General features: G+C 39.5%; 1 protein-coding gene across 14 annotated transcripts in view; it reads right to left on the bottom strand.

Moving 5' to 3' along the window:
• Window positions 1-4,664: 4,664 nt before the first annotated feature.
• Sbf (SET domain binding factor) overlaps window positions 4,665-16,241 on the bottom strand; it is a 28,755-nt gene continuing 17,178 nt past the window's right edge. For 13 of the 14 annotated variants that reach the window (XM_086991466.1, XM_086991474.1, XM_086991468.1 and 10 more), the window contains 16 exons: window positions 14,810-15,006; window positions 14,440-14,595; window positions 12,495-12,592; window positions 12,241-12,343; window positions 11,959-12,137; window positions 11,637-11,730; window positions 11,047-11,489; window positions 10,619-10,893; window positions 10,346-10,496; window positions 9,944-10,017; window positions 9,611-9,727; window positions 9,103-9,417; window positions 8,191-8,459; window positions 7,239-7,441; window positions 6,694-6,911; window positions 4,665-6,393 (listed from right to left, as the gene is read on the bottom strand). In XM_086991466.1, coding sequence (XP_086847592.1) covers window positions 6,210-6,393; window positions 6,694-6,911; window positions 7,239-7,441; window positions 8,191-8,459; window positions 9,103-9,417; window positions 9,611-9,727; window positions 9,944-10,017; window positions 10,346-10,496; window positions 10,619-10,893; window positions 11,047-11,489; window positions 11,637-11,730; window positions 11,959-12,137; window positions 12,241-12,343; window positions 12,495-12,592; window positions 14,440-14,595; window positions 14,810-15,006 — 3,076 coding nt within the window. In that variant the 3' untranslated portion in view covers window positions 4,665-6,209. The remainder of the gene's footprint in view (window positions 6,394-6,693; window positions 6,912-7,238; window positions 7,442-8,190; window positions 8,460-9,102; window positions 9,418-9,610; window positions 9,728-9,943; window positions 10,018-10,345; window positions 10,497-10,618; window positions 10,894-11,046; window positions 11,490-11,636; window positions 11,731-11,958; window positions 12,138-12,240; window positions 12,344-12,494; window positions 12,593-14,439; window positions 14,596-14,809; window positions 15,007-16,241) is intronic. The other variant, XM_022808107.2, reaches the window with a different exon arrangement.

Raw genomic sequence — 16,241 nt, 5'->3', positions numbered from 1 at the left:
CCCGTGTTTACTTCACTGCCTAGCTATAAAATGCCTCGTTAATTAATCAGATATTGAAATGATCAACTATTGCAATACTTATTAACATTTGTTCGTGTTTGCTTTGAGTTGTGTTTTTCAATGCACTAATTGCTTTTATATGCATGTAAGTGACGCGTACATAAATGGTAATTACATCCTACGAAGATCTAGGTAAAACAGCTCGATTGGCAGATGTGTTTTGGATAGTCTATTTTTCGCCAATTTGCCATATTATCACTATTATATCTGAAGCAAATCAAACAAGAAAACTGCCTCTTACCATCATCGTTTAGAGATAGTTGTGGAGTGTTTCTGACGAAGCCGGTAATCGCTGAAAGCTAGCTAATTGTATAGAGGCGATTAAGTTACGGCTAGAAAAGTAGCGATAGAGACTCGAACTATGCCAATTTACTATGTAATACCGATACTTGAAATAAATTAAAATGAACATCTTGCAAAAATAGGAGGATGCACAGCTTATCGTAGGTCGTAATAATAGATTATAAATAAAAAAAAAAAAAAAAAAAAGATATAAATAAAGCTTCACAAGTCATTGGTAAGGCTTATTCATACAAATGAACCTAATATCTACTGAAGAGATCTCTAATGTAACTACACGCCTTAGACCCACCACTCTGATATAGCCTCACAGGGTTCAATAAGCATCATTAGTGTGTTGTAAAGAAAAAAAAATCATAGAAAATGAGTGATTATACTTCATTTTTCAATATACCTATATCCATCTTCTGTTCGTCAGTATCACCCTCGCATTAAAAAGCCCCCCAGATGCTTCGCTTTACAAACCCTACTAATAGACTTTGTGGGACATCGGATAGATCTGCATACGAATATTTCAAAACAAAAAAAACCTTATGCGTCAAAGTGTAGCATTCAAGGACTACCCTTGGAGAAGATCACAGAGAGTTTGAGTCAAAGTGAGAGTTTGATTAAGTACTAGTTACATAGTAGTTACACTCAAACAATTTCTAAGTCAGGAATGGTGCGTGTGTTGCGGTAACACGAACTGGACGATATATTCATTTTTTGACAAGGTGTTAACAGACATCTTTACCGATGCTAGCGCTAAGAATATCCGTCAGTATACGAATATTTGAAACACTATAAGAAGCAAGAGTTACAAAACAGGTCCGTAGTTTAGCTCTGTTTAGGTTTGCTGGCAGAACCAAGATAAGCTCGTTCCAAGATAAACACTACCATTAAAAGTAAGCGTACTTCTTGTCGAGTAACTTCACCTCTGGATGTCATCAAGCTAAGCCTTTTTAGTTAGTTGATGGCCACGATTTTAATTAGCTTAAGAAAGACTGAATATACGGGCTAACTCGAAATAACCTACATCGACAAATTTATGCAACGACGTTCAGCGGGTTTTAGCAAAGGAAAAGATAACCGGAACAGCTACCAATTCAAATATAATCAAGATTCTAATAAATATGGAATTAAAAAATAGTTACACAAAAACGAATCGGCTAATCTCTTAACAAGTGATATTCAGGGTGACACCTAGACAACGTTACTATGACCCATTTTACAAGCGCACACTTTTTATAGCCACTTTGAGATGAAAACTTTCTTCACAACATTTTGAACGGCTCGCAACTGGGCTGTTCTATCACCGGCCGATCTGTGCCCTTTTTGAATCAAACTCTACTACTAACACTCTACGAATGTCGACGGTCAACTAGGGCATCGAATTAAGCCCTGTTTAATGTTAAACGATTTCACAATGGACTGAAAATTTTGTAAATATGACCCTGATTGGATGCATATGGTGGTGATTATGATGTTGATGACGGCGACGAGGCTTAAAATCGTCGTCATTATTCCTTACAATTTGCCGTTTACGTGTCAGCATTATATCGGCATAGCCACGTGCATATCTCGCAGTCGCCAAATGCAAAATCTGAAAGATCAGAGTAGCTCTCAGTAGCCTTCAGAGTAGTAGTCTCTGCTAACCCTATCAAAACAAGGTTTTAACAATAACCGATTGTTATCAGCAGTGTATATACCAAGATAAAATTTGTAAAAATAAATACATTTCGAGCATGTGCGGTAGAAGAAAAATGCACACATTTTATATAGCTTTTTTGCAATTTAAGTACTATATAAGTTAGCCTTGTCCACCATTTCTATCAGATGCTTCTTTAACGGGAACACACTTTAGAAGTTAAGCTGACTTAACTCAAAGCTGATTGTCAGAAAAAAATCAAGACCAGATGGCACATACCAGATCATTTGTTTTACCCATTACTATTTTCGAAAATATCCGCTCACCTACAATCATTGGCCTATAGATTTATTTACCAAAACTTGCTCATGATAATGCGGCAGGCGATGTCCTTAGCCTGGTACTACGTACGATGTTCTCTCATGCGCTTATGTTGAGATAATCTCATTGTTCACTCGTAAATTCTCTTGCATTGATGGCAATTGTTGAGAGAAGCGACCAGTTCCGTCGCCCGCTCCGTGTCAACGACGCCGACCGTGCCCTCGAACCTTTCGTCCATACTTATCTACTAGGCTTACTGTGCTCTACCTATACCTTATAAGTGTATCTCCAGCTTGGAAAATAGTCGTTTTAAACTTATCTTTGATTTAAGGTCGGCCACATATCATGTCCGCTTTACTGCCACTTATCGTGGCCACGCTATGCGTGATAAAAGGAGCAAGAGGTGGAAACGCCCTCCGACCCGTTGACTACATCAGCTGGGGTTCCATCGAAGCTTTCTAGAGTGCTCTGCTTACCGAGCGACATTTTTCACTGCCATAACCGTTCAGTAATTTCGGGAATTTAAATGCAAAATATTATTGTCCGCTTTGCTTACTAAGCGTCCAGCTGATAATTGTTCGAAGACTGTCTCTATCTGAACATCTTTCGGCGACAAACTACCGATTCCGATTCATGGCGGTGCACTTGTGTTAGATAGAACATAAAAGTTGACAAGTACCGATGGCCGTAGATGGTGAGGCAATTCCTAGCAACATCGGCTCGTATGCTTGAGAGCTTGTTATCGAATGGGTATATGGCAACATCAAGTATTTTAGTGGGGGCAATCAGCAGATGACGCTGATAGGCGTAAGCGCTGGAAGAATGCCAATTAGTTCCCATATTGTCCTGCCAGAAACTCGCAGTAGAGATGTTTTCCAATCTGCTGCTATAGACGCCGGCCTCATTTCTGCGTTGGCAGAGAAGACTTTAGCTCGCGTACAGACTGTAACCAAAATGCTTAGTTTATGCAAGGTCAGGTTAGCATATGCTCAGAGGTCTTCGAAATACGAATGCGGATGAACTCATAAAGTTTCATTCGATCTAAATGGCTATTTGCCTGTTCTTACGCTTCCTTCTTTGGAGACAGCAAGTATTTGCCGAGGGATATAATATACGACACTTAGAAAAATATCGTTGCTATCGACTATATATATATGAATTGTACTTCAGTGATAGGGCTTTCAAGGAAGCACTTAAAAACACACATCTTATTGCATAGATTGGCCGCTGCACGTTTCATCGGAGATGGGAGACCTTACAGTCGGCAAAGAGTGCAATGGGTAAAGTGGTTCCGTGTTGAAACAACAAACATATTGTGGTCTAGGTACGAATCCGAACAAGGACACACTTCGTTTCATGCTGGGAGCCGGCTGTCTAAAGTAAGTTCGAATACTTAGTTTACAACACGCGAAACACTTCTGCAGTTTTTTCACATTAAGCCCTGGATTTCGCAAGCTGAAAGCGTTCACACATCCATTTATCCGACAGCTTGTTGGCGTTCAGCTCGTATATATATATATATATATGCTGACTAAAAACAACATTTCTCGGACTCAATTGTATTGACTAAAAACTTGGGAAAGGGTGAACTTCCAATGCTATGTGGCGTTTCGATTCTACATGTTCGTTAAGACTTAAATTTCGCATAACGCTACTCGCCTACGTACTATCCAAGCGCGAACTCGATCGACACGTACTCAGTTTTACGTTACGTATTATTATTTCATTTCCCACATGTATAATACGAGGAGTAGGAATAATACAGTTGACTAAAGGTAGACCGCCATCGATTTCTCGATGCAAATATCACACGATACAGAAGTTAAATAAATAAAAAAATAAAAGAAATACGTGCAAATAAACGAAATATTTAATAAATTAGGGTATTGTTCCTAGTATTTTACATCTGGATCATGGAATAATGATACCAGTTGTTTGAAAATTAACCTAGGTTCTGAATGGCGAAAAATAGCCGCTTCGAGCTCGTCTTATGTGTTTAAATGTGCTCTCGTCTATATACCATTATGGCTTTTGAGGTTCAAAACTAACAGACTGTAATTGTCCAAATAACACCTCTTTGTAACAAAGCATAACGTATGCTATCATTCTAAGCCCTTTGGTTGACAATATAGACCTAATGACATTTACTAGTGATTTTCGCGGCTCGTAAACCAGAAATATTTATTTGAGAAATCCTTCATCATCTTTAAAGCACCAGCACATGAGGTAGTACCAAACAAGGCGAGACGAGAAATCTACTCTTACCTATAGGGCGTCATTGTAATAATGAGACACGGATACATAAATACCCCGGCACACATATAAATCAAAACTAAACCCAATAATAACGCAAACGTACTATTTATAGTAATGTAATGAGTCTTTATTTGCTAATAAATCATCGTTGCTTGCAATTAATTCAATGTACACTATGAGATAGGCTAACTGAGATAATATCAACGTTCAGATATAAACATGCTTAATAATTATCACCCATTAGTTTTTACCTTTCCGCTCTACATTCTCCGCTTCGTTTTTTTACCCAGTTTCATTGTAGTTTAGCTATCACGTGAGGAGCGCGGTCACCAACGAAAGTCAGCCTATAGTGAGCACTGCAAATTACCTCTCTTTCACACAGATAAGGCATTGTAACGCTTATGTACCCTCTTTACCATACATATTGCATTTTTCGTTGCTCATTTAGACACACTTTCGTTTAGCTGGCTCAGCTGGCTTACCACTCCCCTCAACCCCTTTTGCTTTAAGTTTTTTTCGCAATATACAATCCTAACTAATCGTTCCGTCGTGTCCCTGCGAGCGTTTGCAGCTTCCGCAATCTCCCCTCGGCCGCCCTGTATATATGCACGCATATGCATACAAAGCAGCGCATCCTTGAAGTATTTCATTTATTATACTGCACTCCTCGTTTAGATACATACATATGTCCGTGCACGTATCCATCGCATTGCGACTGTGTGTGTGTGTGTCTGTGTATGTATGCATGTGTAAAGCGCTGTGAGCATTATTGTTATTGATTGTTGCGCATTGTTACCCTCTTAGGATACGAGTGGTACATATATATATATATATATATATATACCGCTCGTATATATATATAGAAAACAATGCTGAATATAGATTAAACTATTGTAACACTACAAAGTTTTTTGTTTTCTTTTGCTACATGTACGGCGCAGCCCTTTGTATATCATTGCATTGAAGTGAATTGTGTGTTTGAAGCCGCAATAATAGTAACAGGAATATCTGTTATAATAATATTAAAGCATCTGTTTTCACGCTCTCGTTGTCTCCTTGCAGTTTCCCTGTACAGTTATATCTTGAACCACTACAAATTGACGGCTATAGTCCATTATATAGCCGGGCGGTTTGGCCAAAGTATACACTTTGGACATGTGCATGTTTGGTTGGTGCTTTAGAGAAAGTAGACCTCCTAAATGAGTAATAATGATGATACTAATAATGTTTGTGTCAAGCTTTCATCCCCACGCCGTTATGGGCTGTTAACAATACTAAACAAGAGTTTTATCCTTACATTTGAGTTGTACAAAAACATACAGGCGCCAAATACAAAGACAAACCCATTTTTGTTTAATTAGTTGCTGGATCAATATGTTTACCTTTTTCATTGAATCAGAACTAAAAGTTTAACGCAAATGTTAATAAGTGGCCCCTATTTAGATCTCCTCAAATCCGAGAAGATCAATTTCTTGAAGGATGTCCTCATAATCAGATTCGAAGTTGAGCCAATCAGTACCACTTTTTGTCACTTTATTCAGTTTCATCATTTTCGAGTTTTGTCTTTGACCGGCAGAATCACCTTTATCCTCTTGTGCTTGTACTCTGCTTCGAAAGTAGCTCTTATTGTTGTTTAAATTTGTTCCTACTGAAGGCAAGCTTGTATCTTCTCGACCCACTCCTGAGCTTTCTTGTCGCTTTCCGCCATGAGGCCATAGTTTCGACTGCGGGTGCGAAGCTCGAACGTGTCGCCGTGCTGAACAACCGATAGAATTTCGCTCAGCTCCACAACGCCCTTGATTGCGGCATCCTCCTGTCCATCGTAATATCTGCAGACGATGCATATAGAAAAAAACGACCAAGTTACTTGTGGCACCGTATCAATTTTGCAAAATACAATCACCACTTCAGACATTATTATAGCAAGTATGAATATGGTTTAAACGTTTTTTTTTTTTATCGAAGTCATTATCTACCGATTTTTTAGGTTACGAACCAAACTAAATGACAATGATTAACCCTTTTCATCTGATTACTATTGGACCTTGTAAAGATTTGCGTTGTGTGGTTGGTATTCCTATATATCTAGAAAAACGAAGGATTTTTTAGTAAAGTGGCTTAATGCCGACCTGAGTTGGTGTTTGGTGGAGTCCAAAACAAACCATCGCTGCTTCCATCCCTTGAGCAGCGCGCCACGTTTGCATAGGTAACCCTCGAAAGTTTTCGTCTCGATTATTCGCGATGTCAACTGATCGTACGCGGCGGTCGATTCCGTCAATGGAAGAATAGGCAACGCCGTAACGGCCGATGGTTGTGAGTGCCCCACCGAAACCTCTTTCTGTTTGAGCTTCAACAGCGCAACACAACCAGAAATTAGACGACGTACAAGAATAGGAGCCCTTGTTAAGTGTACTACTTTATCGTTAGACGGCGCTAGATAATACGGGATAATGCCAACTTCTGAAAATTATTATCTAGTCAGTATCGAACCTGTTATTGGTGCAAGTACATTTTTGCATTTATTATTATTATGTGCAAAGAGTAATAGTAATCCAAGTAAATAATTGATTAGCTACACACATGATTTTGATAATGACTTCGTAGTCGACAAATAAGCGGCCGATAAAAAGGTGACAGCTGAAAGCTCGATATGATACCGGGCGTGCATAAGTACCTTGGTGCAATTTGTGGGCGCGAGATCATGACAACGATCGTGGCAGTTGTATCCACAGTCGAGGCACTTCATGCCGGGCTTAACAAGGCCCAACAGTAACTTCGAGCAGTGATCGCAGTATGTCGGTGTGCTATAGTAATGCCGTTCGAAGCGGTGCGCATGGCTACTAGTACTATTGAAAAAAGACTCCTTATTGCTTAGCCCTGCAACGCCCGTAACAATCAAAAGAAGAGCAAGATGAAGAAGTATTCGTAAGATTTCATGAACGTTCCTAATAAGCAATAATCTCTAAACTACGGATACCGATTAATGATCATGTAATGGTTAGCCAGATTTTCAGGACGATGTGTTGAAGGCTTTTAACGGAGTGACAATCATTTATCGGTTTCGTAATGCTTTCTTGTAAGATTAACACAACTTGAGTGCCACTATGAAAGATCATTGTAAAGAGCAGCAAGAGATTTTTTCCCTCATTTCGTACACCGAGGCTAAATCGATCTATTTTTGGGAGTCTGGGGTGAAACTATTAGCGTTCGGCCTAAGGAAAGCAGCCATATTACGTGACATTGTGATACGCACCGTCTGTTTTTCTATAACCTCTAGTAAGTTTGTCTCTGGTACTGAAGCTTAATGTTACTTCGGTAATGGCCGCAAGCTACTTTGACAGGTTTCAATTGAAGCTCACCTTTGTAAATGAACCGTGCGGCAGGATGTAAAACAACTGTATTCAAACAGATTGTCAATTTTGTATCAATTAGTAAAAAATAAAATTTTAAATAAAAATAAAGTAAATATGAAAAAAATTAAAAGCAAGACGAAGCATGCCGGTGTGTAAGTGTAATGTCAGCTTGTGTATTGGTAGATTCATTTTTGTTTGACAGTCTTAATTATATAATTTTTTGGCGAGCTGCCAAGTAGTACATCTAGATATTATATCTATCTGTACGCTTACCTCGAACTAGTACATCGACTTTGCGTACGATCGACGCCCCGAGATCCATCGCAGATGGGCTGAGTAAACCGCGAATGGCGCCCCTTCCGCCCGGACCGGATGATACTACTTCGGGTCCTTGCGATCCCAGAAAAGGAAGATTTTGCGCTTCTAAACGATTCCAGACAACTTTCCATCTCTGTGGACTTCGTGACAGTTCCAGCTCTGCTCGTCGGAGTTCATCCAATAGCAGAGGAAAAGCCGCTTCGTCTTGGACGTTATGGTTGTATCTATAGAAAGGTGATACAGTCATAACAATCAGTTGTATTCTAGGAAGAAATCCCAAGTGTTCTAGTTCTACAGTTGTAACTTTTATCCGAACATATTAAATATTCCAGTTATAATTCCAGGCGAGTAAGCAATCCGTAACCGTTTAAGTTGGTGTAAATAATTCGATTTTATCAGCTGACTATTTCTAGCAAATATTAGTTGCCGTTGCCAGCAATACGAAGGACCTCACAGTCGATACCACTTGCCTTAGTGTGCTTCTTTTAACACGTTAGCGCATTTGCAATTTACAAATAAGTTGGCAAATGTATTTTGTAGAACGTTATCCATACTATGTTATACCCCCAACGTCATTTCTTTGCCATTATCCAAAACGTGTATTATCGTTTTATCCGTTGTTACCTAATAAACAGTGTCAATAAACTTATTAATATTAACGTATCTTTACCTAATAACTACTTTCTTGTACAAGATGTCACATGTTTGTAAAACGTGAATAATTAATTATTTGAGAACCACTAATTCAATAGGAGGTTTGCCACATCGTCACATATAATCGAGCCAGTTAATACGATATACAAGACTGTTTAGTTGTCTAAAGCTACCCCAAAACAGTAATGCTTTTCTAACAGACGACAGCCTCACCCGTTCATATTAATGCGTCTCTGATACTGTGAAGTCGATCCAGCAGGGTAATTCTGGCCTGCTTTGCCACCTCCTTGCCCACTTTGCTGATCTCCATCTGAACTGGCTTGCGAATTAGGCATATTTGCTGTGCCTTCGCGCTCTTCGGCAGCAGCCTGTTCGCTGTTGCTCTGAGAGCATTCGTTTTCTGCCAGAACGATTTCAAATTCATACGGCGACGCATGGGCAAGATGATCTTCGAGGTAATAGTCCCACACTTCAAGGTTCGCTAAATAGAATTGTGGCCGAAGTACCTCCTCATACTCTGCTACGTACCTAAGCAAAATTCAGCGCCAAGCCCCAAAATCAAATTATAGTAAAACAACTATATTAAAAACAAAAAGAGATAATAGGGTGTCTTTATCTATACCCTACTATAAATGCAGAGATAGAGATGCTTGACAAACTCTCATTATTAGGTACTGCTTCAAAACTCAATCACGTGCGCTTGTGTAACTCAATAATATACCAATAGTTGTGGAAGATAGGCGCATTGGAGTGCACCTTCTGGATATACTCAAAAACATCCGGCGCGTCAGAATCCACTTCAACCGACTGAGCTATCCCGCCATCGTAGATAAATGTTCTGGAAATCGTTTAAATATCGTTGTTTACATATGCCTCCATTACATGCTGTTTTTGCACTAACTAACCTTGCGAACAGACTACTGCAAATTTGTTTAAATCTATATTGCAGTAGTTTCACTTATAATCAACCTATAGTGAACAATTACTGTCCAAGGAACCCCTGTAAAAAGATGTATACGTGAATTTGCGCAAAATTTCTCCAAAACAATTTAACCTGAAGCGCGCCGAAACGCTGTGATAGGCGAGAAATCTCAGATAAAAATGGTTGAATTCGAACGACGTTGGATTCTGCAATATAAAGAAACAAACAATACTATTAAAGAACATTTGCTTTGATGACAGTGTAATGGCATATTGTTTACTCCATCTTGTAAAGTTGCTGCAGAGCTGTTGAGTGCTATTAAAGGTAAACGACTCATATATATATATATATATATATATATATATATATATATATATATATATATATATACGGAAAATCCTTTTTGTTTTTCTGCTATGATATGACCGAACATTAGACCTCTATTCACGCAGTTTTTTTTAATATTAAATGAAGGAGCCTTGTAATATTACGTAGAGAGTATATATAAGCATGTATATAAATATTCATACCAACCTGATTGAGCAACTGATGAACGCAATCAAGAAATTGCAAAAAGATAGGGGCATATCCAGACGTCGTCTGATTCAGGCCACCGCGTTGGGCAAACCGATGCCCAAATGCTAACCACTCCTTTTCGATTAGTGTCCAGAAGCCGTCTAGCGTTCTGAAAAGTGCAGAAACCGTAAAATCAATTAGGCGCCTGATGAACCTAGCTTTTATACCGCGTTTAGCGTTACTACAGTTCCATCAGTTGTACCCAAAAAATCCCTGAAGCAGCTAACCTACCGGTAGTGAGGGTCTAGGCAAAGTTGAATGAGAGAAGACAGCTGACATGTAACATCCCATCCCTCTTCGAGGCACAACATCGCCGATGCGCCTTCCTCATGTATAAGTTCTACCAACTGAGCGGAGTGGAACATTAGTTCTTGAATAAGCTGGAGCCACCCAGAGTCTTCCAATCGTGTCATTAACCGACCTCCTCGATGACCTTGCCCGTCCGATTCACTCTCTGCTTGAGCTGGACACACAGCACTACATAGCTGCTTGAATGCCGCTCGAACCTACGGGGCAAAAATAACCCAACAGTAATGAAGTGACTGAAGACTTTTAAGGTACTTTCGGAACGAAATCTTATATATATATTTTTTTGCTGTGCCTCGTGTCTTATATATATAAGAGAGGTACCATAGCAAAAAATCAATTTAAGCACCTACTTTTGCTACTTCGAAGGTATCGACAGCAATGTACTCGGCATTGTAGGGGGGTTTGACACCGCGGCACTGGCTTTTCTCGCTGACAATGTACAGCGATGCACGACTGAAAAAACTACTGGCACTGCTAGTCTCGGCATCGTTACCCCCGCCGGATCCCGACAACATACTCGCTAGTGAGTGTCGGTCAGAAATACTCTCGCGATGTGGCGGTTGGCGGTAGGTCAGTGCTAGGGATTTAGCCCCACCGGACCATCGGTGCGGTCCGCTACGCGTGAACGAACCACCGCTCGAGAAGCCGGACGCTGTCAGGGTACCACCTCCGGAAGCCGTCATCGACTGACTTGCGCCGGCAATAATCGTGCCGACGTACTTTTCTTGCTCGATCCACATAGACGTCTCGCCTTGGGCACCCTGCGCACCGATGCGGTGTGCTAATCCCTTGCCTATGCGCAAAGCCGATAATATTCAAATTAAAACCAAATAAGATCAACGAATGATCCGTGAAACATGTACTTGATATTGAATTGTATACGACCTACGATGAAAAATGAGGAAGGCAGGGAAGTGCAAGATAGAGGTCTCATTCTTACCATGCAATGCACTTCCGCGTAGCAGTAGTGCTTTGGTTCGTGGGTGCCTCCAGGTTACCACGGGGAAACGGCCATGTCTATAACATTTGGCCACCTAGAAAAACAGCAGGCGATATTACTAACAAAATTACATCGAATATAATTTAAAACTAGTTATTTGGAAGAGGAGCATTACCGTGCATTGCAGAAGAATACAGATATTTTGGCAAGAAACGATAGTCCACGATGCCGTTATTAGGTGCAGCTTAAATGTTTAGTTTGAGCTTCGAAATTATACGTTTTTTGATTGACCTATACACGTGCCATATGACTACCATTTTACCTTTTGTAACCGATCCGAATTTGCAGAAGATGGAACGACCACCAATGGCGGGTAGCTTTTGCAGAGTGTGTGAACATGCCCTATACTTAACAAGCCATTGTGACCTGTAAGCTGTAGACGCTGATAGTCCTTGTTTAGTGTTGCTGAAGCAGAGGGAGCAAAGGATAGTAACGCGATGTCTTCAAAGATAGCAAAAAAAGCCGTCTATGTCATAGGAAACATTTCCTAAAAATGTCGTCTTAGTAAAACGCAAAAAAGGTGGTATATATTTAACTTCTTTACCTTCCCAAGGGGCCATACTAAACGGACCCTCGTCAGGGAGAGTTGCGAGAATTGTCCGATCATTGGGTAACGTCTGCGTTAATGTTGCTGCATAATTTCGTCCCTGCAAGTAACCAAGCAATGAAATATGGCATGAACGATGCACACACTTTGATATCTGAGACTGTGGTCCTAACACGCCAATATTCGAAACGTTTATCTATGGTTTGCTACAGTTGTCCTAAATAATAAATAATCCATGAAATTGAATTTACCTTGGATAGTCCTGCCTTCACCGCTGTCTGAATAATTTTCTTCTTAAATCTCAGCGTATGATGCTTCTCTTTTAATTTCGAGACAACTGAAATTTGACCTGAACGCACAATACGAATATATATATATAAAGATCGTTTCTGAATGTTCTCCTTTCCAAATATTAGGATTCCAGGAAACAGAAGTACACTTTCGAGACTTGCTCTACTTCGCCTGATTTTGCTGAGATCAAAGAGCTGCCGGAGACCGCAGGATATTTGTGCCGTGTATATGGTACGAACCATGGCTGCGTTTAAGAACGCTGGTCGAAAATGGTTGGCAAATTTCAGTAAAGGCATCTTGGCACTACAGCTGTACGTCGGTCGGGTCAGCTATCTAAGGCTAAAGACTTTTTTGAATAAAGATGGTTGATGAAAAAACTTGGTAAATTAGGCGAGCAGACGAACTACACTATATCGACAAACATCTTCAATCTGTGGAGCCTACTCAGAGCTTAGAAGCATTGGTACCCCATGAATTGAGCTAAGAGTACAAAGGCCACGGGTTTCTATACAGAATCGTAACTGCTGACGAGAAGTTTATACCGATATAAATCAAAGAAAGGTATAGGTACGTCTGTAAAGCAAGTTTAAGCCCAGAACCAAATTTTCATTATAAAAAGGCCATAATGCGCATTTCATTAAATGTTTTACACTGAAAAATGTTAAAGAAATTAAGGCTGTCAATGAGGATCTGTTTCAATTCAGCGAGGTTATCTAATAAAAACGACTCGATAGAAAAGGCAAACCCATCCTTCCGTACGATAATGGCAAGTCACACATGACAAAGTATGCCAAAGCTGTTCTGTAGCAACTGAGATGAGATATTCGTTCGTGTCTGATGTGTTCTCTGAACTTCGCATCTGCGGAATACTATTTATGTATGGAGGAAAGGTGCAGCTACATAAAGCAAAAACTCAATGGCCTACTTCGACTTTCTTAAGAAAGGGAACGTTAATTCAAAATGATAATATTATCAAAATATTAAAATATTTAGATGAACATGGGTCAGGTAGTTAGTGTGCCTCAAATTACCGGATTTCTTCGTTAACCGTCGTCTCAAAGAGCGAAACTATTTCGCACCACTGTGTATTTTTTTAATCTTCCATGGGACTTCTGTTAAACGACAAAGGAACAAATATCTGTGACCTACGAACTACTGTATTTCAAGCCTATACTTCGAGTCGGATGGCATCAGTGCAGAAGAACTGAAAACCGTAAGCAGCCTCAGTTCAATTCAGCCTAGTAAGAATGCTATGTCATGTTAAATTAAGGTAAATTACTAAAGATGATGTTGATAACTTGATTGGTAAAACGCATCGGTCATCATACTGCAAATAATAATAATCGCAGATCAAAATTCATCAGAACCAGCCATGAACGCGGTAGTTCTACAAGTTTCTAATCCAATTAGGAGGAATATTTTTGCTCTCTTCTTGAAATAAATGCCACTCGTCGATGTGTCAATACCTGGGCAAAAGCCGACCCCAAACTGTGCAGTAGAATTTCATGTCAACCTATGCTAGACGAATCATAATCTTTGACTTATCAACTTGCCATAAAGATATCGGTTCACTAACTTCCTTGTACGAAATCATTAGTGACCCGCATGGTCTCTTTATATAAGTTCATCGTGTGGGGGCTATATGGACCAGCAAGATAGATGTAGTCAACCGATACTTCGCCGTAAATGAATAAATTAAGGTCAGTTCGACTGGCCACACAGACAAGAGTCTTGGACAAATATAGTGGTACCTCTTTTTTTTTCGTGGCAGCGGTATATATATATATACACATATAATCCAATGCATGTTAGTTTCACATGAGCTGGAAATGCTTTTAAATAAGTGTTTGAATTATACATAACAATGTGTGCTGAGACAAGCGTCAGTTGAATACGATTTTTTACCCTTGGAGAGAGCGAAGAGTGGCGCCGTATGCCAGTGCTGCCTTAGCATTTCAATCGTCTCGATGCTGACCTCTAAATCTACAGCGATCTTCATAAGCTCGAATGAATGCGAGCGTAACTGTAGACCGTCGCTATGGCATTGCTCCATTTTCAGCTCTGTTAATGGTCAAAATCACAGTGAAATATAATCAATTAGTGTGTCATCATTATACACACATTATTAGAAGCCTATGAATATGTTGCATGTTTTTTGCTACTAATTTGAGTTTACTTCCGTTCATGATGTCCAGCGGTATTGTTGACTGATGCGAAAGTCTCAGAAATATCGTGCAGAGTGCATGCTGACCCTTAATGAACAATGACTGCATACCTTTTGGCAAAGTAAATTTTTTGTCTTTGCTGAGGCTGGCAATGGGAAAAGCTCGAATAACGGTATGTTCACATAGATAGGGATCAATTGGGGTTCCCTTGAACACTATACGGTAATTGGTCGCGAAGAGCGCACCCTCGGCCGGTATAAGCGGCATCACAAGGTCCTCCTGACGACCGTCTGGTATTAAATAGGCCCTAAACGACATACAAAGGGAACAAAAATTGTACATGTATGTTTACGTACATGTAATATAGAAGAGCTATTATAAATAAATAAAACTCGGCAGTCGTAATTTAAACAAATCGTCAGGAAAATATATCTTTGCGTACACCTAAACATTTTTAGATAAGCTTTTTTCATTCAAATATGGATTAGTCATCGATAAGGGTAACGCGATACGATCCTGAAATTCTACATCTAATCGTCTAAGAAACATTATATACCTTGATTAGTTACATTGAGCGGCCCATATAATTCATTCGCCATAGTATGCGTCTACGGTTTTTTTACTATAAGGTATATGTTAATGCTTGAAATCAGTAAGACATGGCAGTGCAATATTACCCTTAGAAGACAATAGTGAAGAGTTTATAGTCGCTAAAGAGGATAGATATTCAGATTATTAGGTACGACATAAGACGATCTTAGGCTTGGAAGTATTGTTCACATTCCAATTTTAATTTAATAAAGCCCTAGCTTATAGATATAGCGTGTGTATGTAATACTTGTAGTAAAAAGCCCCTGGCCTCGTTCATCGTTTGAAGCCAGGTATAGTAATTTTAAATATCGTTGATGCTTATCGCCTTTCATGAATGCAGTTATCTGTAGTAAATTCAATTCGGTAACTCCATGCTAGATCCCATGACGGTTTAAGAATTAATTAATATCCATAGAGATTTATTTTATTAGAGCGGCATGCAGCCAGCCATTAGGTAATGGATCTACCAATCTACCTTTTTTTCATGCTTGCACAAAAAGTAAATCACATATTGTACGCTTGATTACCTAACATGAGGCGATATTAATAATGCTAATTAATAATAATAATAATGGCTAATTATTACCCCTCACCCCGCGTAGTATACGCGGATGGAACCCCTCTAATTGCTTTTAGCATTATAGAGCAGCCACTTCGCTAGGTGAAATGTACTGAATTCAACAATTTAGTTGTCGAAGAAACATCGTTTCAACTTGAAGACGATAAAGGGTGGTTTGTTTTAGAGGACCAGGGTCCTGATAACTGCCTCATAGAAATACACTACGGATATTTTTGAAGTATTCATTTATATAAATTCAATAGCCCTTCTAAATGATTATCGAATACAACAAACGGGTAATCATTGCGTCATTCTTCAAATACGCGTTGGCGGCAGGTCTGCATGCACATAATTGAAATGAAAACAGAATTGAATACATGATTAACCGATTT

Source organism: Varroa destructor, unplaced genomic scaffold, assembly GCF_002443255.2.
Source record: "Varroa destructor unplaced genomic scaffold, Vdes_3.0 BEIS01000005.1, whole genome shotgun sequence".
Taxonomy (NCBI): Eukaryota; Metazoa; Arthropoda; class Arachnida; order Mesostigmata; family Varroidae; genus Varroa; species Varroa destructor.
This window is presented reverse-complemented; position numbering and strand designations above follow the sequence as displayed.